Below are 24,554 nucleotides of genomic sequence, written 5' to 3' on the forward strand. Positions count from 1 at the left end.
GTTTGTCATTCTTTACAAAGAATGATTTTATACACCAAATGCTTCTTCTTGATTATCCTCTTAAAATAATCATCCTATACTACTAAAGACCATAACTTGTATTCTGTTTGCAGCTAGAACAGAGAGCTAAGAGCTTCATAACTCTGCCTGGTGATTAAGTTCTTCAACTTCCTCAGTCCTTTCCTGATTCAAACTGTCCTGCTTAAGAAATCTAACTGAACTCCAAGTTCCCGAAATGTAGAGACACCTGGGAAGGATGAGAGTTCCTTCAGTTTACTAAATTTAGAGGCTTTCTATTCATTCGTTGATTCATTATAGAGAGCCCATTTCTTCATGTACTCCTGCAAACTATAAATCTGATTTCCAGTAATACATGCTCCATAACAACATGATATTAAATTTTTCTTTAATGAAACATTCTTTTAAAAGCTAAAGAAATAATAATAGTATTAATGCATATCATATTTTGTCTTCATGGGGCTAGTTCATTACAGATAAATAAAATATCTTTATTATCTCATTCGTTATTTAAATTTTTTGAGAAAACTTGATGTTTTTTAGGATATATTATCCATAATCCAAAGCAGACATCATTAGTTACTTAAGATATTTAAAAGTAAATCACTAAGTTACACTATTGAATTATACAAACTAATGTTCCCCCTTTCCCTAGTTAATTTCAGTGCATAATAGGAAAAGGGGAAAAAAGCAAAATCCTTTCTGTCAGTACTTTTTAAATTGAGTATTCTGATCTATAATCAAATGGGAAATTTTTTACTAGGATTACTATAGTTTACTGTATCTAAACTAATAAGAAGTAGTTTTTATAGACATAGTTGCAAACTTAAGCTACGAAAATTAGGTGATTAATCTTCTCCATTACTTTGGCATTATCCAACATGTGGTCCCTTATCTAAGTCCCTGAATCTGCTGAGGTCCCAGGATGGAGACTAGGATGCACAAACCCAAGATTGTCTCCAAACAACTGGCCATGAAAGCAAGAAGTACACAAGATAAAAATATCTGATGACTGCTTTAAAATTCACAATTAAAACTGGAGAAAATATGTCACTCTTTTGCAAATTCATATATATTTGCTGAACTAGAAAAAAGAAAACAGATATAGACATATTCATGAGCACTCACATAATGGTTCACAAATAAACTGGTAAAAAACTGTATCACACTTGAATATTTTATAAGTAGAAGAAAGAGTTTTCTTACCTTCAGAAGTTCGAAGTAATGTAGACAGTGGTAAACAGGGGCTAGAAGTAGCCTGGGTAAAACATATTGAACAGCTTCTTTGAAACCTTCGCCTATTGACTAGAAAACAAAGTGATTTAATTTTTAAGTTTACTTTCCAGGCATCTTATATCTTGATCTAAAAATTACTATATACCTGCAAATAGAGTGCTGCTCCAGGCTTTGATAACTGACTAAGGAAACGATCATGAAATCCAGGTCGTAGAATATCTCGAGCATATGATTCATATGGATCAAATGCCAGTTCCTTAGAAAATAAAAAAGGTAAAACATAAATAATCTTTCTCTACGGTAAAGAATAAATAACCCACCTCCATAAACACAGAAAGATTATATTATGAGCACTTCTATCACTGCACAATTACATTACATATTTCTTTTAAAGCCTCAAAGCAAAATTATATAGCTATTAATTTTACTAGAGTAAACCTAATATTCTCAAGTAAGAAAGAAAATGAATTTTTTTCTGATGAGTAATGGGATTCTAGCATGTTATGACACCTCCCATGAAAGGATTCTAGTAGAGTATTATGAACAAACATATGGGGGGATTTGGGATCTGGAAAATGAAATTTAGCCTGAATAATAAAGAGCATAGATATCTATAACCATATAAAGTATAAAAATTTAGAATACTGATGCCAAGCATTTATTTTCTCATGATTACTTCTTAGAGGTAGACTTACTTTCACATCCTGCAAGCTGAAAGTAAACTGTTTGTATCACCTAAAATCCACTGTTACAGTTTTCACAAAACAATTAAATAATTTAATTCAAATTGCCAAAAAATTTTACCATCATCAATCATTAATAAACTAAACAATTCTAAAGGTTATAATTACTAGCTCTGGTGAATCCTGAAGAAAAAAAGTGAGCAGGTATTGTGATTTTTCTCAGGAGGTAGGATCTCCACTCTCCTCCATCCTGTGCCCTATTCTAGGTAAAAATAAAAACACAAAACCTCCAAACTATTATGAAAATAGTGTTGTAGATTCTAGCAAGAGCTCAATTTTATGAAGGGTAATTCTAGAAAGAGGAGGAAGAGGACATCTAGTGGAGGACTGCAAAAGAAGTTAGGAGTGAATGACAGAAAATATGATATTTATTTTAACTTACCCTGCTATTTATCAGACTTATTTTTTTAAGGAAAGATATATATGTACACATATAGGTCTTTTATCTAGCAACTGTATTGAACCTACCTAATAGTTATAACACTATACATTTTCTTGGATTTGCTATGTAGAAAATTATGCTGATTACAAATAGAACACTTTTATTTCTTCTTTTCCTATCTTTTGGCTAGTATCTCTATTAGAGTGCTCAATATAAGTAGTGAGTGGCATTCTCCTACAGCTTAGTCATTAAATATATCTTCTATAGGTTTCCGATAGATATCCTTTACTAGATTAAGAAAGGTCCCTTCTATTCCTACTTTGGCCAACATTTTAGTTTTCAATTAGCAATAATCGTGCCTCGGATAAACCTCATTGGCTATGATACTGCCACTGCACAAAGCTTGGCCAACATTTTAAAGAAATTTCTGAATGACCTTAACATTCTATGCTTTTTCTTATTTGTTGAGATTTTAATGTTAATGTGAAATGTTATATTAATTTTTTAAAAACGTCAATCATTTAAGATATATCATAAAATATATCCTAAGATATATCATACTGGACACAGTGTTTTAGAGTATAAACAGGTTCATATTTTTCTTATTCTTTCCCAGTTTTAATAATATATGTATATAATCCTAAAACCGAGTCACTTTTTGTGTCTGCATTTTTGATCTTCCTTATGAATCTATTTTAATATTTTGTTAACAAAAATCTTGCATATGTTTATTGGGCTTACTTCTGAATACCCTGTGGTTTTAAGACTCATCCACCATATTCACCTGATCTCTTGCCAACCAACTACCACTTCTTCAAGCAGCTTGACAACTTTTTGCAGGGAAAATATACTTCTACAATCAGCAGGAGACAAAAAATACTTTTTAAGAGTTCATGGAATCCTGAGGCATGGGTTTTTATGCTACAGGAATACACAAACTTATTTCTCATTGGCAAAAATGTGCTCATTGTAATGGTTCCTATTTTGGTTAATAAAGATGTGCCTGAGCCTAGTTATAATGATTTAAAATTCATGGTCCAAAACAGCAATTAACGTTTGCACCAACCTAGTATTTCTGAGTCTCTGTTTTGGGTATATGTCTTATAAGGGCTTCCCTGGTAGCTCAGCTGGTAAAGAATCCGCCTGCAATGCAGGAGGACCCTGGTTCGATTCCTGGTTTGGGAAGATCCGCTAGAGAAGGGACAGGCTCCCCACTCCAGTCTTCCTGGGCTTCTCTGGTGGCTCAGATGGTAAGAACCCACCTGCAATGTGGGAGACCTGGGTTTGATCTCTAGGAGGCTACCCACTCCAGTATTCTGGCCTCGAGAATTCCATGGACTATATAGTCCATAGGGTCGCACAGAGTCAGACACAACTTGAGTGACTTTCACTTTCACTTATAAGCTGCATAAAACAGACCTTAAAAAAATTAAGTACTTTCTTTAAATAGGCAAGTTTCAGCAGCTTGCGCGTACTGAGTTACTGATGTAGTAGTGTGACGTAGTTGGATTTATTTGTATCATACTACACAGTCGGCCCTCTGTATCTGTCTTCCACATCTGCTGATACAGAAGGCTAACTGTACTATACCATTTTATATGAAGTTACTTGAACATCCACAGATTCTGATATTGGAAAGGGGATTCCTGAAACCAATTCCCCATGAATACTGAAGGATGACTGTATTTTGTTTTCATTATCACTGCTTTCTTTGCTTCATTATTTTTTCCTATTATCGTAGAAATGATTAAAAATTGTTTCTATACTTTTGTGCACTGTTATAGGTAGTATTTCTATTATTTGGTGATTTTCCTAAATGTTTTAAAAATCAAATACAGTTTGCTATTATTTATAATTTTTTTTCTAAATTTTAAAGAGAGTTTAAAGTTGTTTAAACTTTACATTCTCTGTCCCTGGTACCAGGTTTTCCCTGATAGCTCAGCTGGTAAAGCTGCAATGCAGGAGACTCCGGTTTGATTCCTGAGTCAGGAAGATCCCCTGAAGGGATAGACTACCCACTCCAGTATTCTTGAGCTTCCCTGGTGGCTCAGATGGTAAAGAATACACCTGCAATGCAGGAGACCTCGGTTCAACCCCTAGGTTGGGCAGATCCCACGGAGAAGGGAACGGCTACCTACTCCAGTATTCTTGCCTGGAGAATTACATGGACAGAGGAGCCTGGTGGGCTACAGTCCATGGGGTCGCAAAGAGTTGGACATGACTAAGTGACTTTCACTTCGATGGGTTTTCACTTTCAAACTTGTTTAGTTTTTCTTATCCTCTGAAGGTAAGCCCGTATTATGCACTGAGAAGTTTAGTTCACTCTTCAAGTTAAAAACAAAAAAGCAGTTTGGTTTTAAAAATATGCAATAGCTTATAAAATTTACTACTATGTTTCCTACCATTAGTTCTTGTATTCCTTGACTTTTCTCTGAGTAGAACTTTCCCTCTGGCTGAAGAACATCCTTGTTTTTGAGTCTAGTTATGTATATTCCTTTTTTCTTTTTATATTTTGTGACTTTTATGTAGTTAAAGCAACACTGAGGGGCTGTAGTGAAGCTTAAACTCAGCATTATTATTTTATCTGAAAGTCTTAATTTGTTTTATAAACTCAACCCTGAGTTATAATAAAAGATATAGTTGATTTTAGAATAAGAACAAAACAAGAGCTAGAAATTTCAGAATGACAATCAATGCTAACTTGTATATTTTAGCAGCTGAAGTATCAAGAAGGTTACCATTTTTCTACTCCTGTGATCATCATCTAAGCCTTAGACTTGATTTTCCTATTCTAAATAATAATGCACTTGTTTAGTTGCTAAGTCATGTCTGACTCTTTTGCGATCACATACACTGTAGCCCACCAGGCTCCTCTGTCCATGGGAGTTCCCAGGCAAGAATACTGGAGTGGGCTGCTATTCCCTTCTCCAGAGGATCTTCCTGACCTGGGGACTGAACCCAGGTCTCCTGCAGTGGCAGGCAGATTCTTTATCACCATTCCACTAGGTCCTGGACTTCATTTTCCTCTTTCTAAATAATAATGCACAGTTATCATATATTAAGTAGCTGTATGAAGGTGGCTAGCTAAATATTTCAGGTAGGTTATTTAACTTTCACAAAATCCTGAGTCCTATTATTATCCTTATTTTACAAATATAGATAGGGAGGTTTAGAGATGTGAAGTAAATTGCCCATGGTTATATATAACTAATAAGTAGAAGAGTTGAGATTGAAACATAAGTAGCCTGACCTCAAGCCCAAGTTCTGTGGCCTCTTCATTGCTAAGATAGCCAATTAAGTGTGAGCTGTGGGATCTGAAAACAGCTTTGGGATCTGCTTGTTTTTATAATGGAAAAGAGACCACTTTTTCTAAGTTTTATGAAATAATGGCAACAAATGCTGACGGTGACCCTTTGAAGAAGGGGCAATACCGCTGAGTAGCCAGCAGTTAATGTCTATGTTAGCTGGAAATAAGAATTCAGATTCCAATTTTTACTCAAATGTATTTGAATTAAATCTAGGCCTTTGAACTGCATTTACGCCTTCTAAATTCAGAAATTTCTGGTGTATAATTAAAGTACTTACCTCTGCTAAGTCTTCAAAGCAGCTTCCTACTAATGGATGGGGACTGCCTTCATCTGTCATTTCCACAGTATCTTCTATATGGCCCAGTAATTTTACACTAAGTTCATGTATATCCACTATACGACTAAATATATTTTCTACATCCTGTTGGGAAGAAAAACATATTAATTCAGTTAGGTTGTATAATAAAAAAATTATTTTGAGCCAATAAATCATTTTATAATCATGAAATTTTAAATGGCAGATATAGTGAAAAATTTTAACAACTTTACAAACATAAGTAAAAGACAAAGAATTCCTTTTGCAATGAAGTACAATTTGTAGGTACATTGCTCTAGGTCACTGGTTCTCAAACTTTCTGGTCTCAAGATTCCTTCATACTCTTAAAAATTATTGAAAACTCTTATTTGTTTACTATATTAGAAATTATTTACTATTGCCATTTACTACACTTACCATATTAGACATTAAAACCAAGAAAATTATAAAACATTTAATTCATTTAAAAACAACAATAAATAGCACTTTTATGAAAAGTAGCTAGTTTCTCTAAAACAACCAAAAATCTTAGTGAGGAGAATGGTACTGCTTTACATTTTCTAACACAATCTCTAATACCTAGCTTAACTGCAGATAGCTGGCTTTTCATGTATATTTCTGCATTCTATCTGTTGTGATACACTGCTTTGGTTAAAGCATATGAGGAAAATCTAACTTTAAAAGACACGTAGTTGGAAAAGAGAGGACTATTTTAATAGTCTATTCAAACAATTGTGGATACTCTCCTTTTTCTGCATAGCTATTTTTATGGAGCTACAAGTTACATATCATAAAATTCACTCTTAAAGTATACTATTCAACGGTTTTCACATATTCACAAATGATTCAATCATTACTACCATCAAATTCTAGAAAATCATCATCCCTCCCCCCCCCCCAAGAAACTGTATCTGTTAGCAGCACTCCCCATTCTTCCCTTGCACACCCACTCCCAGCCTCTGGCAACTACTGATCCACTTTCTATCTCTATGGATTTGTCTATTCTGGACACTGCATATATATGGAGTGATTATCTTTTTACAGTATTACACAAGTCAATATGTAGCTTCTTAAAGGTTAGTTGCAAGGTAGAATCTGAAATTATATAAACTTTGTATCGTTAAAATCCACTGGTCTATTTTGAACTTTGAATGGATGTTTTGCCCAAGTGTGATTTTGCAGTGGAATTGCTAGGTAGTATGAGTAAACTCTGGGAGTTGGTGATGGACAGGGAGGCCTGGCGTGCTGCGACTCATGGGGTCGCAAAGAGTTGGACACGACTGAGCGACTGAACTGAACTGAAGGCTAATTTATGGTTAATGTTATATGAAATTACCAAATTAAAAAAAAAAAAAAAAGAAATTACCAAATTATTTTCCTAACTATTTAAACCAGCTTACATTCTCACAGGTAATGTGGGAATTTTACATTTCCCAAAAGCAGTTGCTCCACATTCTTTTCAACATCCAGTACTGTCAGTCTTTTTAATTCTAGCTTTTCTAATGAGTATCCAGTAGTGTCTCATAATGCTCTTAATTTGCATTTTCCTATGATTATTAAGATGTGTGGGAGTTTGGCTCAGATGGTAAAGAATTGCCTGCAATGCAAGAGACCAGGAATCCCTGGGTCAGGAAGATCCGCTGGAGAAGGGAATGGCAACCCTCTCCAGTATTCGTGCTTGGGAAATCCCATGGACAGAAGAGCCTGGCAGGCTACAGTCCATGGGGTCACAAAGGGTCGGACACAACTAAATGATTAACACCATGACTACTGATGTTGGTCATCCTTTGACATGCTTTCTGATCACTGTTGTATCTTCTTTTATAAAGTGTTCAAATTTTTTGCCCATTTAAAAGTATCAAGCTGTTTTTCTCATTACTGAATTGCTGAAGTTCTTTATATATTCTGAATACAATCCTTTGTTAGATTTATGTATTTGAAATAGCTTCCACCAATATGTGGCTTATGTTCTTATTTTTCTGACAATGCTTTTTGAAGAGCAAAAGTTTTTTTTGTCTTAATGCAGTCTAGCATATTAATTTTTAATTTTTATAGTTCTTGATTTTTTTGTGTCCTAAGAATATCTTTGCCTACTCTTTATCTCTCTCTCTTTTTAAACAACTTCATTAAAATATTATTTATAGGCAATGCAATTCATCCATTGAAAGTAAACAATTAAATGGTTTATTTACAGATTTGTACAACTCATAATTTACTCCTTTATTTTTTTAATGTTCACTCATTGTCATAACAATGACTGAACATCAGTCTCAGCCTCTGTTGTGAGCACCACATCTCCATCATTCATCCATGACTATGTAGGTACAGTTTTAGAAATTACTAGGATGCAACTTCCTTAGACAATCTCAGCTATTCTTCTTTAGTACTTCTCCAGGACCCAGTCAGGCTGGTTTGATTACTACTGTGAGATCAGTAATCCCTTCTCTAATTTTCAGTTATTGGCTCCTTCCTTTGCACTCCCCAAAATACTGCTGTCAAACTTCTGCTATGGTAATTCGTACTGTATCGCAATTTAACGTTGACATCTCTGTCTTGACTAGATTGTACTTGAGAAAAGTAAATAGCTTTTGATTTATCTTTGAATCTCCACTGCCAAGTATGGCATCTAACAATATAGGCAGCACTGATGCAGTGTTCATTCAATGCAAATGAGTCAAACACAGAAATCTTCCACCTAAACAAGAGGCTTTATTCTCCGGAATTTGTGGACGATTCTGTGAATTCATTTATACTTACATAATCAGTCTAGCTTAGATTTTGTCTTTTAATTTCTGGTGTTTAATTTATCAAAACTGCTGTAGCAGGGGGAGGGGAGAGAGGCTCAAAAGGAAGCAGATATATGTATAATTATGGCTGATCTGTACTGCTGTGTGGCAAAAACCAACATAACATCATAAAGCAATTGTCCTCAAAATTAAAAAATAAATTAAAACTGTTGTAGCAACTTTATTTGTGACCACAGTCATGATAAATTAAACCCCACAACTTTTAAAAAATGGACCAATTAGCAGTCATGAACTATACAAATTCAAATTTGAGTGGTCATGTAAAATTAACAACACATGTAATGATATACATTCACACAAATGATACTTACATTAGCTGAAAACAATTTTGAATTGGAGACAAAGGGCTCTCTAAAAACTTTTATAATTAAATTAAGTTCCCTTATGTATTGTCGAATTTCTGCCATAAATGCTTTTACCAAGTCATAGTAAGTCTGCTCTCCTGAGGTGGAAGGCTCTTCATCAGTTAAAGATAATATATTTATATCTTCCACATCTTGATGAAACATATCCATCAATACCTGCATAGTCAGAAATATAAAAAAACTACAATAAAATATGAATCTATAGTCAAATTTGAAGTTAAACAAAATCTGCTATTTGAACACAGTTCTTGCCTGACAGTAAACAGACGCACAGTGACCTCTCCTTGGACAGAATGCTACTGCTCCCTCGGCAGCTTCTCCGAGACAGAATCTCACATCAGGCATCACAAGCTGCCTCCTCTCAGTTCTCTGTCAATACTAGTATCTATCTGTCTGTCTCTCTTGTTAATCTACTACTGCTAATTTGTTGCCATATCTTGTCTTGGATTTCTGTTCGTTTCCTCTGTTTCATACCCCTGGCATCACCATTTCATTCCAGAGCCTCACATAACTCATATTTGAATAACTCCCAGGTTTCTTGGTGATTGATCAAAATAAGTCTCATTTTTTCCCCAAGAAGTCTACTACTACTACTACTCTTACTAAACCTCATCTTTTCCCTCCTGTGAACTTCTACATCATTATCCCTACAACAATAAAATAAGATTTTACCTTGTATCACTTTCTGCTTGTTTCACAAATATAAGTACCCTTTTATCAAATCTACAGCCTTATTTTATACTTCTCTTGCATCTCTTCTCTGTGAGCTACATACATACTCAGAAATATTTTACTTATCAATTCATTTAAAAGTATCAAATATTTTATATTCATTTACTCTTTTAAAATACTTATTCATTAAGAAATAAAAAATTTGAAATCCTTCAGGTCAGGTGATTTTCACATTCTGAAAGAACACTAAATACTAAAATATATTTAACTGGATTCAGTAATCAGAAAGAATATTTCAAATCAATAACAGAAAAAAGGGGATAAAATACTTTATTAGAAAATATTTTCTTTTCTGAAAGATCATTTTTATTAAATAAAAATACTGAGGTAGTATAGTGCAATTACTTAGACTTAGATCTGGAGTTCAAGTCTAGGCTTTGAAACTTCTCAGAAAATTCTGAACCAGTTTCTTTATCTCTGTGAACTTCAGTTTCCCTTTTATAAAATGTACATAAGAGTATCTGTTTTAGAGGGATATCTTAGGGACCAAATGAGGTAAGTCACATACATGCTCAACTTTCAATAAATGTTTGCTCTTACATTATCACAGTAAAGCCATACTAGCACTATCTAAAGAAAATTAGGCACTGAAAGAAAACTATCAAGAGTTTAGTATTTGTACATTTTCAAAAATTGTTTTCAAATAAATCCATAATCTTCTAGTTCTTCCAATCCAAATAAAAACTTAAGAAGTTCACTAATAAGAGATGAATTACTGTTATTAACCCTACATGCAGCAATATAAAAAAGAAAAGCTACATGACATATTTAAACACATTTTAGCACTCTAGATTACTAAAAGTATAACCTAACTGACAATATACAATTCTATTTTGTCTGAGTAGTATGTTAGCACCCAGTAAGTCACAAATAAAAATATAAGAACAGAATATATAGATCATTATCTTACCTTATCAGCACACATTGCCACTTTAATATCTTGTTTTGTAATCTCATAATGCCGTATATTTCGCACATAATTCCCCACCAGCTTTAAAATGTCTGCAGAAATGTATTCTAATACTGCTACTATGTAAACAGAAACCTGGTGGTCAATTTTATAACCTAGGACCTCCTGAAAAATTAAAAGAAAAGCACGTTTAAAATTATTTACTATAAATTTGACAAACTGATTTTTTTAAATGTATACAGTTTAGCTTAACTTTTTCTGAGGCCTGTGATTATCAACAACATTTAATTATAAAGTGGTACATCTATGAATAATATACATATTGCTATTTGAAAATGTAAGATAAGAAAAGGTAAGGCAAAATTACCTATGATCACGTAAAATACTTAAGAAGTACAGATAACTATAGAGATAATCCCTCAACTAGGAAGGGAAGCCCAAGTCTGTGGGAGGGGAAAATGCTCATTGTTATCTAATTCAGAATACCCAAAATTAATAATGACAAACAAGTTTCTTTTCCTTTAATTGGTGTCTGGGAATATCTACTATCCTTATACCTCTTTTCCTTCTAGCCAAAGGAACCTGGACTTCCTAAAAACCTAGTGGTACATTCCTGGTATCTAAGTTGTTTCTACGGAAAAAAAATTCCTGTTGTGTCCTGCTGGACAACAGTGGTTATTAAGGGTGCATTATAGTACCACTATCCGATTTCAAAGAGAGTATGGCTTTTGTGGGCCTGATCAATTCACATAGGAAAATAGATTCTATTTTCTAAACAATCCAATTAAGAAAAAAACTTCAAAATAAATTTATGTATTTTATAATAACCTTAAATGGAGCACAATCTACAAAAACACTCACTATGTTGTTCACCGACACTAATATAACATTATAAATCAACTATGAGAGAATCATAAAGAAGTGCAACAACTAATAGCTTAGTAATTTGTGTAAGTTGCACTTAACGTCCTCAGACCAGTTAGTAAGATACAGGCAGATATTTCTGTTCAAACAATAAAGGACAAAACATAACTTTTTGATAGTCTTAATCATACAAGTGTCCAGCCAGACTTGAATTTCCTAACACTATCACTTAGAGCCCTGTGAACTTGGACAAAAAGTTACTTAACCACTTTCTGCTCAGTTACCTCATCTACAAAGTGGGGATGATAATAATTAACCCTGTTGAATAATAAAACTTAGACATGATGTATAAAAGTATTAGCATTTTGCTTATAGTAAAAAATTATTGACATCAGAAGTATTACTAAGGTTTTAATTATTCTAATACCCATATTTTTGATGTGAGAGCTAATCAATAATGTCATAAAATGAAAATAACATTATTAAAGTTTCCAGCAGTTATTTTTTCTATTAGTTCTGGAGGGATTCAACTAACTGACTAGACTAATATAAATGACAAGTAAGACTAGATAGTAGGGCTTCCCTGGTAGCTCAGCAGGTTGAAAATCCGTAACGCAGGAGACCCCAGTTTGATTCCTGGGTCAGGAAGATGCCCCGGAGAAGGGATAGGCTACCCACTCCAGTAGTTTTGGGCTTCCCTGGTAGCACAGACAGTGAAGAATCTGCCTGCAATGTGGGAGACCTGGGTTTGATCCCTGGGTTGGGAAGATCCCCTGGAGGAGGGCATGGTGACCCACTCCAATATTCTTGCTGGGAGAATCCCTATGGACAAAGGAGCCTGGCGGGCCACACTACAGTCCAAGGGGTTGCAAAGAGTCGGTCATGACTGAGTGACTAAGCGCAGCAAGACTAGATAGTATAGGTGATCTCTATGGAATTTTTGTTCAAAGATGACACATGGCCCTATGGCAATCTCACAGAGGTCCCTACACTTCTAATGATATGAAGGATTAAAATCTGAAGGATTTATAGGGACAGGTACGTCTAGCCAATAGAAAAAGGAGTTTTGCAAACTCTTTGAGGTTCTGGTAACATCTGAGATCAACAAAATTCACAATTATAACTTTCTTAGTCCTTTCAATTTGATGATTACTGTGGGTATGAAACTACTTTAAATCATGTTGCTGAACATATACTTTCCTATTATATTATCCCTCCCCATGACATAAACTCCTGAAAAACTAAAATGAGAGAATGTCGCTCTTCAGTTGACTCTATTATCATAAAATATATTCCTTGTGCTTGAAAATCATGGGTTTTATTTTGCTTTTAAGAGGCAAGAAGGTAGTATTTCAGCTTTACCTTTAACAAAGGATGGATTTTTTCTACTGGGAGAGATAAAGGGTTTCTTCGCTTCCTCTTTTCAATAGCCGATTGGGCATCAGCTATTGCCCACTTATCAATTGGATGAGGGAAACTTTTTTGAACACGTTCCTTGGAAAATAGGAAAATAACAACTAAGCAACAAATATAGTAAAAAGTGTTCTTCACTTATAATTTACTTTTAAAATCAAAGAATACCAAAAGCAGGTGTTTCACATGTGGTATAATTTATACTACAAACATACCTAAACTAAGAGACAACTATAACTGCCAAAGTACTAGTTTCTTAATTAGGCAATTAAGAGTCTAAACGCTCCTTCTACTAACTGGGGGAAATCATATTCTGAATTTCTACTTCACCATAATAAAGCTGGTAATAAGAATGAGCAGAAGCTATTTAAAACATTATTACATAAAATTTCAAGGAACAAGATCTAAGTTCAAAAAGCAAATATCTAAAATTCAATTTTCATTTGTCCTTTCTTTCAACATCAATTATAATCTAAAATACCACTTTACACTTGAAATTTCTAAGAATTGTTTTTCTTTATCCATCATGCAAAGAGGTACTTGATTTCAAAACTATTTGTAAAGCATGGAAATCAAGGTTTACATGAGTAACAGCCAACTTTTGTACATTGTAGTTTTATCATTAGAGTTTGCATCTTCCACAGGTCATTAATTTTCATAATGATACTTCATTTTAATGTCTAGCACTCATCTGGTTAGAATTTCCATTGAAAGTTAAAGAACTCATGTTAATGTAAAAGCTGAATTTCCCGACTTTAGTAAACTAATTCATTTCAAACAAAAGGCACTTTCAACCTCTGAAGTTTCTAAAATCCACTTTCAGGATACCATAATTACAACCAGTAGAGGTCACTATTACATAATTTTAACACGTATTTTGAATTGTTCCATATTTAGTGGGTAATATGTAAAAATTATTAGGTAAAATTGTAATAAATGTAAATTGAAAGTCCTAGCAATTGCTATTGAAGAGATCACTATGTGATATTCTGTTGGAAAAAGGACACAGTAATTCCAGGACATGTTATGAACAAATTTATGAATTGAGAATAGTTTAACCCACTCAAATTTAATAAATTTTCTCTTCATCTATGTTCAAGGCAAAGTCAGCTGTCAAATATAAGAAGTGATCATTTTAATTCTAATGAAAGAAATTACTGTAGTTATAAATGGAGTTAACAAACATTTTCAAATGTCTAGTTGAAAAGCTATTTGCTAGGATACTATAGCCTATATAATAAAGGCAATACAAAGGCCCAAAATACTGGGGGAGTTTGGCGAGTGAAAAAGGAATAATAAAGGAATGGGGAAAAGGGTGGAAAGGAACGTTCAAAACAAGAATTCTTTTCCTTTTTTCCAAGTCAGTATTATACACTTGCTAATCCAAAAATTACGATTAAGAGATTTTAGACTAACTTTACCATAATTCTCAATTAAAAATTTCATATTGATGGGTTTAACCCATGGTTAACTGAATAGGTATAGGTATAACCATGATTACAAACCTTATAATAGTATAACCCTATAGCTCACTGGCAGGCATGGGGGTGGGCAAAGCTCAATGCATAGTAAGAAATAATAAATTCTTATTAAATTCTTAATACATTGGAGAAGGAAATGGCAAACCACTCCAGTACTCTTGCCTAAAAAATCCCATGGACGGAGGAGCCTGGTGCAGGCTACTGTCCATGGGGTCGCAAAGAGTTGGACACGACTGAGCGACATCACTTTTTCTTTAATACATTTTACATCACACCCTTGTAATCACACACATAGTAAACTGAAACAAAGTTTCTTAAAACTTTCTTTTACTATAGGCAATGCACTGATTTTTCCTATTCATTTATAAAAATTTAGTTGGGCATAAGGGGTGATGACCGAGAGTCTAAAAAGCACTGGTATATAGTGGTGGTAGAAAGCTGTGGAATAGAACAGAAGCTGAACTCAACCTACCAATTCTAAATACACTTAACATACATCTTTGAAAAAAAACCATTGGTAGAATTACAGAGGCAAACAGTAGGCAGGGGTTGAGGTAGAAGAGAAAGAAAACACAACAGCAATCCCTTCTCACCTAAATCTTATCCACCTAATTCCAAGTTTATCTACTGTCTTGAGAAAGAAGGGGAAGGAAAGTCAGGAATAATAAAAGAGAAGGCAAGAAAGGGAAAATAATAATGATGAGGAAAACATTTTTAACTTATTTATTAGTATATTACTGGACTGTTTATTTGAGAAGTATTACCAAAGATCATGGGAAAGACTGATAGGGTAAAAAGATGCCTTAATTGTGAAAAAGGCCAGACTGGAAGAAATACTTTATCTCTTGTAGTGGAAAATTTAATTTTAATTCTAGAGCAAAGTAAAATTTCTTTTTACAATTATCTTATATAATTTAAGGTAAAGAAGCCCAAGGAGAAATGGTCAATAAAAGATCCATGAATTAAAGGCTATTACTCTGCCACTTTCAAGATTAACAGTTTTGCTTTAAATTTGAGACTCTCCACTTTGACTGACATTTAATGGCCTTGGGAAAACTAAAATATAAAGAGCTAGGTTCACAATTCAGCTCTGTCTCTTATTAGCAGAGCCTGTCTTTTCCTTTACATAATAAAGGTGTCTAGATAGATAATCTTGAAGATTAATTCCAATACAAACACTCTAGGCTCTATGAAAATTCCTATACCCGCACTTGAGTGCAAATATTCAGACCCAGAGGCATTTTAAAGTGCTATTAATAAAGGCTTAGAATGTGGAGGAGAATTTTTTTTTTTTCTGCCTAGAAAGGTAGAAAATAATGAGAAATCACTTTGGAAATCTAATTGTGAGTGACAAACTTATTAGAAACTACAAAGATTCTTTAGGAATGAAGGAAAAGGAAAAAAAGTTGAAGAAAAAAAAATGAAAGGAAACAGAAAGCCAACTTTTAAATTTTAAGGATATAGTTCACAGGGTAAAAAGAAAATCTAAGATGAAGGAAAAAGAAATAAAAGGGATCCAAACTGGAAAAAAAGTATTGTCACTGGCAATGACATCATACTATACACAGAAAATCCTAAAGATGCTACGAGAAAACTACTACAGTTCATCAATGAATTCGGTAAAGTTGCAGGGTACAAACTTAATACACAGAAAGCTGTTGCATTTCTATACACTAATGACAAAAGATCAGAAATAACAATTAAGGAAACAACCCATTTATCATTGCATCAGAAAGAATAAAATACCTAGGAATAAACCTATCGAAGGAGGAAAAAAGCCTGTTATTTTGAAAACTGTAAGACGCTGATCAGAGAAGTCAAAGAGGACACAAACAGATGGAAAGATATTCCATGTTCTTGGATCAGAAGAATCAATACTGTCAAAACACCATACAACCCAAGGCAATCTACAGAATTCAGTGCAATCCCTGTCAAATTACCAATGCCATTTTTCACAGAACTAGAACAAAAAAAAAAGTTTTAATTTGTATGGAAATACAAAAGATCTCAAATAGTCAAAGCAATCTTGAGAAAGAAAAACAAATCTGGAGGAATCAGTCTCCCTGACTTCAGACTATACTACATAGTTACAGTCATCCAAACAATAATGGTACTGCCACAAAAACAGAAATATAGATCAATGAATGAGGATAGAAAGTCCAGATAAAAACCCACTCACCTCTGGTCAGTTAATCTATGACATCCTGCTTTTGCAACTATGTTACCTTAAGAATCGTAAATCCTAGCAACTTTGTCTCTGATCCCAATGTATTCTTCTATTTCCATCAGGTATTCTAGTGTTATCAGCTCTCTGATCTTATCGGGAAATCCCTGTTCCTCCATGTTCTTCCAATCTACCTGCCCCTCTCCTAACTTACAGAAGCGTTTACTGGAATGTATGCCCTAAAGTTTAGACTTTCTGATTTAGCGTCTTGGCTTCACTACTTACTAGCTATAACCATGGGCAACTTACTTAGCCTCTCTATGCTCCAGTTTCCACATTAATTCATTCAACCTATATTTCCCGAGTGCCTTCTCAGCGCCAGACATCATTCTAGGTGCTGGGGATTTGGTAGTGAATAAGAATTTATATTCTGTACTTTATACTCTCATACAGGAAAAACAGTACCATCTTCATGGGGTTATTAAAAACTTTAAATGAAATATAAACATAGAAGTGTTTAGAGCAATATGATATTATAGCAAGCACTCAAAAATCAACTGTTATTAAATTTCTTTTTTTTCCCCTTATCCAATTTGATTCTCTGATGCTCTTTTCAGCTGAGCTTCCTATTGGATATAACCATGTATAAATCCCTAACTGCCTCAGGAAAACAGAGCGGGGGTACACAGAGATACACCTCCTCCCCAGTCATTGTGTGCCACAAAATCATTATTACATTCTAGTGTGTTGTGTCCTGAAAAAGGTTGTAAAGCACAACTACTGCTAATTTCCACAATCCTCTTGCCCTACTGTTCTGTCATTGTATAGCCATGGTGAAATACCATTCAACTCAGCTGTCTTTTTTGAGCCCACACAAGTACCACAAAAGAAATGTCACAAAAATGCAAAGATCTGTACACTATACATTCAAGGTCTTCAAAGTCAAATGACCTTACATCATTGCCAGAAAACTCCTTCTGTATTTCCAGCTCTACCTCCCATTTTCTATAGTTGGTACTTCAAACATTCTTTCTTCTCTTCTCAAACTTGACTCCTTAAGAACTCAATTTAGGTGGCTCTTCTTCTGAGAATCCAACCTTAAGCCCCAAAGTCTGTATTATTAGTTTGCTTTTTGGTTTTTTTTTATGGTTTCTCACATACCCTTTACTCACAGGACATCACATTATGTTATTGCCCATACATCTACCTGTATCTGCACTAATCTACAAGCCATAAAAAGACAGGAGCCATGTCATCTTTGTGACATCTTCCTTCCTAGATTTTTGATGTTTCCCTCCCTTCCAATTGGTGGGGAGGGGTTCACTTCCTATCTAAAAATACACAGAGCACTGAAGATCAAAGGATTGGCTGAAATGCTTTTGAAATGATCGCTGACTTTAAAAAACAACAACAAGAAAAAAAAACACTTGGACATATTCCACTGTTAAAGGTATATCTGTCATTCTAGCATCAAGAAGTAGTATTTAGAGGTCAATAAATAATGGAATACTTTGATGCAAAAACATATATAAGCTAGCAGACACTCAATACCAAGTTAAAAGAAATCTAGTCATCATTTTAAAAATACCATATAGACATTGTGTGGAACTGAAAAGCAAACATCTCCCCTCTTCATTGATATTACAATAAACACACATATTAGATATAAGGCAAAACTGATCATACCTCCACATCTGAAGCACTTCGGGGTTGAGCTTGGCATAGCATATTTAATAGTTGCAAAATTAATTCTTCAACATACTGAAGAGCATCATCACTAGACTCAAGAGTTGGATGAACTTGCCCCTGAACCTATAAACAAAAAGAAATTAAAATAAAGGTTTGTTTAATCTGATTAAATAAACAAAGCAAATAATTTTTTCAAGTGTGGGGTTTGTATTCAAGAACACAGTCTGGCTTGCAAATACAGATTTGAATGTTATTACCCTAGCCTGAAATTCTTAACCTTTTTTCTAGTCACATGCACCATACATGCTTATTGACATGTTTCTAGAGATTCAGATACTTAATTACAAAATTTCAAAATTTTTTTCTTAAACCACGCCTATCCTAGAGTGTGGGAATACTGAGAGGGAGGGAGAGGCTGAGCCAGAGATACACGATGCAGTTTACATGGATTCTGTTAAGAACCAGTGGTAGGTAGAACACTGGCTCAATACAGTGCTTGGGCAAAATCTACCTCCTACGTGTCCCTTGTTTAACTCTATCTTTCCTGCCAAATCATAACACTCAAGAGGCCTATATCTTATTTTTTTTCATCAAAATAACTCCAGCAACTAGCACTGTACAGGGCACATAACACAAGCTAATAAATGTCTTGAATACAAAGTCACCCTGTATTCAAAGGACACAAAATGGGCACTTTTGACAATGAGAGACTGTCCATGCTTCAGGAAGATAATTTGGTGGTCACTTATTCATAAATGCCCAGCAATCTTTACCTTCATTTTCCTCAACCATTTCTTTGAAGGCATCTCAGCCACCACTCTTTGTAAAACTTAAATTTTCATAACCAGCAAGGCAGTCTTTGCTTGCATCCCTTTGTCACTCATTATGGATCAAAACCACTCCCTACTTTTAAAAATGGCAGCAAAATAAAATTCAGAAGACAAACAATACATGTTTCAAAAACGCTCAGCTCTTCAGAGGATGGTAGAACTCTCACTGGATTAAAGCAGACAGTACTCACCAACCAAGAGCATTTAGTATGGTCTGTCTTACTACATACACTTCATTAGCTGAGGGCTTGACAGACTCAGAGTATGGACAGATTTTTTTTTTTTTATCAAGAGTACCATATAATGAATTTTTTAACATATATTAAGTACACAGATATGTATACAAACATATATATGCACTTATACTTTTTAAAGAAAAATATTTTAGAAGCAAATAACATTACGACAATGCTGTGTGAAGGGTGCTACATCAACTATGAATAATAATTGATTATTATTTTACAGGTAAAGAAACTGAGTCCCCCGAGGCATAAATCATTTGCCCAAGAACTTTTTGTCATCTTTGGTATAGCAGTTACCAACCTGACAACAACTGATCTGTTTACAGATCTCCCACTCTATTAGATGACTGAATGCTTGTGCAGTTAAAATAATGGATGGAGTACAGACCAGAACCCAGATGTTTTTCAGCTTTCTATTCACCAGCCAAAACAAACTTTGTAAATGGATTCCTCTTCAACACTAAGCATGATTTTAAAAACCTTTTTTTAAAACAAAACACAAACGGAACTTTTGACAACACTTTTACTTTTATACACAGAACTGCATGCCCTCATTGGTTTAAACTGTTTTTGTAGACACCCTTTACCTTCAAGGTTGCCTTATCTTTCTTGAACAGTGCACCCTAACATTATGACAGGATTTTTTTGGTGGTGGTAGGGAGGGGGGGGCTCGATTTTTCATTTTTTAAACTCTCTCTTCTTATCAGTGACACACTATCCCATCTGCTTCTTTTATTTCTGTTTCTTTTTCCATTTGTTTCTTATAGAGTTACATATTTTCCTTCAGCCCTCAAATGTGGAGTCCATCCTTATCTGTCTGCTCCCTCCTTCTGTTCTTTCCCCTAACTAATCTCATCTACTTCCAAACTTTTATCACCTACATGGAAAGTTCAAGTGTTAGTCATTCAGTCATGTCTGACTCTTTGCAACCCCATGGACTGATGACTCCAAATCTGATTTTTCTCCTCAGTTTTAGACCCATACACCAAATTCTGGGCTAGATATCTGCACCTATCCTACCAAAATCTCTACTATGACATGGGGGATGGGGAGAGGAACTTATTATAAAAGTTGAACAAGAAAAACTATCTTACACATAGAACTATATCTCACAAATGAAAAACAACATAGACAGGCCCTAGTTTCACTAAGATAGTCCTGGAAAAGTCACTATAATTGGGGTTACATTCCTATTCAAGGATCCAGCATCACATAAAATATAGCTACACATTTATAAAACCACAGAATTTTAGAAGTAAAAGGGACTACAGATGTTATTTCACACAGTCCTTCTATTTAACAGATGATAAAAAGGAGACACCCACAACCTCGTAGCTAACTAGCAATGCTGAACCTGGGCCTCCTGGTATCTAGGGCAAAGCTCTTTCCACTAAACCATAGACTGTCAAACCTTGGAGGCCTATGGGGAGTGTCTAGTAGCTCCATCAGCATAAGGAATAGAATGTCCATGAAATGTATCTATTTATATAGTGGGTTTCTATATAAAACTTGGCTTTGAGTACGTGGTCATACTTTAAGTAACACCAGCATACCATAAATGTAAATGCAGCACTATGAATCTTATGATCTGAACAGGTAAAATCATCTTACCCATTCAAAATGGGTAAAATGATCTTTGATTACACAAAGGATCCCATGTATTATGTAATATTATAAATATACTAAAAATCTGACATAAATCTAAATTGCTAGAGGTAAGAAATATTAAGATTAAAATATTTAATCAACAATAATTCTAATTAATTTTAAAAAACACCCAAGCCCTTTGAAAAAGTGATTTAGGTACCTCAAAACACATTTTAGAAAGTGTTCAAGAAAATGTAAATCGGTCAGATTACATTTTTTAAAATGCTGTTTTTCAAGGAGCCCCTTGGAAATTATGTAATTCTTCATTAATACAGCTCCATCTTTAGCGGCTCTTCGGGTTACACTTTATGCTGAAGCAATTCATACTATCTGCAGTGTGTGAAACATGGCATGCAGTTTTCACTCACACTGTTATCCACGGCCATCATTCATTCTCTTGCCCTTTTGTCTACCTATTTGATTTCAAAACCCAGATCTCATCTCATTTGGGAAGATTTCTTTGCTTCTTGTCTCTTTCTAAGGCAGTAATAATCTCGTTCATTTAACTGATTTATTGAACCTATTAAATACCAGCCTGGATACACAGATCAAAAATTGCCCCTGATCTATGGGTCTTATACTCTGCTCTGTGCTATTCCTTGTACTAGGTATCACATTTTTGTTACTGGGTTTGTCCTACTGAATTATAATTACTTGTTCCCTTGTAAATTTCCTCTACTGAAGCTCCCATTAGGCAAGGCCTTGTTTATCTACTTACAGAATCATTTTCTCTTTGTTTTTCACACTAAACCTCTGACATTCAGGGAACACTCAAAGCCTCTGTGTTATAGGTGTAAAAGTAAAAAAATATCTTTTTCTCAGAATTAAGAGTGAAAAGGGGTGGTAGTGAAGGCTACAGAGTATGGTTGATTTCAGGAGCATAAAACTTTAAAGCAGAAATCATTCAACATAAAGGCAGTCAGAACTAAAATCAACATTTACTATGTAGAATCAATTCAACTGTATTTAATTACTGTGTTGAAATGCTAATGTGTTAAAAAAAAAAAAACACCCCAACCATGATACTGCTTGTAATTCAGTCACATATAGTTAAAATATTAAGTTTGACTCATTATATGATACATGAAATCTTAGAAATTAAAATTCAAATGGTTTTATTCACTGATGGTTGAACTGAATTGAACTAAAAGTTGCTCAGTCGTGTCCGGTGTCTGACTCTTTGCGACTCCATGGACTATGCAGTTCATGAAATTCTCCAGGCCAGAATAGTGTAGTGGGTAGCCTTTCCCTTCTCCAGGGGATCTTCCCACTGATGGTTACTAAGAGTCAAATAAAACCTATCAGGTAAATAAATCAAACAAAGGATTAGGCTTAAATAGAAAATAGTGCATGATGTGAACTGTTCATCTAAATTTCTAGAGATTAACCTTTATCACATCTTAAATCTGTCAAATTAGGATCATAAAGTTTATTTACACAGAGACTAATAAATTATTTTTATTCCTTAAAAATGAAACAATACTTCAAAAACCTCTGACTGAAAAACAAGGGCAATGATAAATGTTTAAAGATAAGCAGAGCACCAATTCCTGAAATACAGAGTTTGCTTTTTATTATTTCAAAGAAGATGCTGTTAAAAGAGATTTCTTTAATGAGCAGGCAAAAGTAGCATTTCCTATACAGATAGGATAAAAAAAACAAAACAAAACTTCTCTTCCATGAGATAGCAGTTACAGCTAAAGTGTTGTTCCATTCCATCTAAATGGTACTCAAATGAATCTAAATGGTACTCAAATGATCCAAGACTATACAGAAAATGTTACACTGCCAAATTTTATGACAGCCTTCAGAAGCTATCTACAATTGATATTCACTAAAGGTGTGTGTGAGAGAGTACTTACAATATGCATATTTATCAGTGTGTGGAGGGGGCATTAAAAGAATGAAGAAAAACGTTCTTTCTCCCCCTAAACTGGGACTCATTCAGAAAATTTTTACTGAAAGTCTACTGTGTATAAGATGCTATTTTAAATGTCAGAGATCAACAGCGACTAAGATACACAAAATTGCTCTCACTGAGCTTATATTTTAATAAGAGGGATCCAGCCATTTGCTTTTATTTTTTAAAAACAGGATCTTCACCAGCCCAGGTTGGATGCATGAGACAAGTGCTTAGGGCTGGTTCACTGGGAAGACCCAGAGGGACTGGATGGAGAGGGAGGTGAGAGGGGGGATCAGGATGGGGAACACATGTAAATCCATGGCTGATTCATGTCAATGTATGGCAAAAACCACTACAATGTTGTAAAGTAATTAGCCTCCAACTAATAAAAATAAATGAAAAAAATAAAAATAAAAACAGTATCTTATTTTGAACCCCAATCTACTGAAATGAGACATCAAGTATACATAAATAAATAAAAGAATTTTTTTATTCTTTTAATGCCACCCCCCACACATAGATAAATATGTGATGCATAGTGTAACTGATCTCACACACAAACCTTTAGTGAGTATCAGCTGTAGATAGCTTCTGAAGGCTCTCATAAAATCTGGCAGTGGAACCTTTTCTGTATAAATAAATAAATACACAAATATATATTTGTACTTTAGTTACTGTAACTAAAGTATATGCAACAGTCTTTAAGTATATCTAAGCTTTCCTATGAACTGAATATGCATTATTATCCAATGTACATGAAATAAGTCTACCTACATACAACTAATGAACCTCCCATAAGCACATAACTGGTGGTTAATTCAGAAATACCATTATTATTAGTATCTTTCCTCCAATAAAGCCAGGTCCGTATCCTATCTGCACTACATGCTTTATAGGTAAGTTGACAATCACTGTTCCTATCACTGCCTTTCCATGAGAGTGCCTTTCAAATCACAATCATTGACAAATCAACTTTTGAAACTCAATTCATTATTAAGTGGGAACTGGCAACATACCTGGATGGTAGTTTGAGTTTTTCTTCTTAAAATAACTTTTTACAATCTCACTGAAGTTTTTCATTTAAAATTTTCCCTATACAAATATATGAAATGTTCCTCAAATGCAACAGAATCAAGAGAAATGTGAATTAAAGAATATTTTACTAGCAAAAATTAAATGATCAATAGCACCTATTGTTGACAGGAATGTTCAGAAAAGATTATTCTATTACCTTGCTGGCAGAAATGCTGATAACAGCTTTTTGAAAAGTAATCCAGCAACCACTATCAAAATTAAAAATAAATTCTATAGCCCAGCAAACACACCCCTGGGGATTTATCTTAACCAAATAAAAGAATATATATAAAAGGATTTTATTTCAACACTGTTCACAGTGGCAAAAACTGGAAAGCAAACATCCATCAGTAAGAGAATATTTGAATAAAGTATGCAATATTACTGTTATGGGCTTAATTGTGTCCCGTAAAAATTCATACCAGGAGTC

At 34.3% G+C, this 24,554-nt stretch overlaps 1 protein-coding gene and 1 pseudogene across 4 annotated transcripts in view; both read right to left on the reverse strand.

Annotated features, from left to right (window-relative positions):
• Positions 1-24,554, reverse strand: part of SOS1 (SOS Ras/Rac guanine nucleotide exchange factor 1) — a 129,481-nt gene that overhangs the window by 57,553 nt on the left and 47,374 nt on the right. For 3 of the 4 annotated variants that reach the window (XM_043468381.1, XM_043468380.1, XM_043468382.1), the window contains exons 2-8: positions 18,426-18,551; positions 13,044-13,175; positions 10,818-10,982; positions 9,122-9,331; positions 5,965-6,108; positions 1,400-1,510; positions 1,225-1,323 (exon numbers count right to left, since the gene is read on the reverse strand). In XM_043468381.1, coding sequence (XP_043324316.1) covers positions 1,225-1,323; positions 1,400-1,510; positions 5,965-6,108; positions 9,122-9,331; positions 10,818-10,982; positions 13,044-13,175; positions 18,426-18,551 — 987 coding nt within the window. The remainder of the gene's footprint in view (positions 1-1,224; positions 1,324-1,399; positions 1,511-5,964; positions 6,109-9,121; positions 9,332-10,817; positions 10,983-13,043; positions 13,176-18,425; positions 18,552-24,554) is intronic. The other variant, XM_043468383.1, reaches the window with a different exon arrangement.
• LOC122442821 lies at positions 2,653-2,783 on the reverse strand (annotated as a pseudogene).

The sequence above is a fragment of the Cervus canadensis genome, chromosome 5 (assembly GCF_019320065.1).
Source record: "Cervus canadensis isolate Bull #8, Minnesota chromosome 5, ASM1932006v1, whole genome shotgun sequence".
Lineage (NCBI taxonomy): Eukaryota > Metazoa > Chordata > Mammalia > Artiodactyla > Cervidae > Cervus > Cervus canadensis.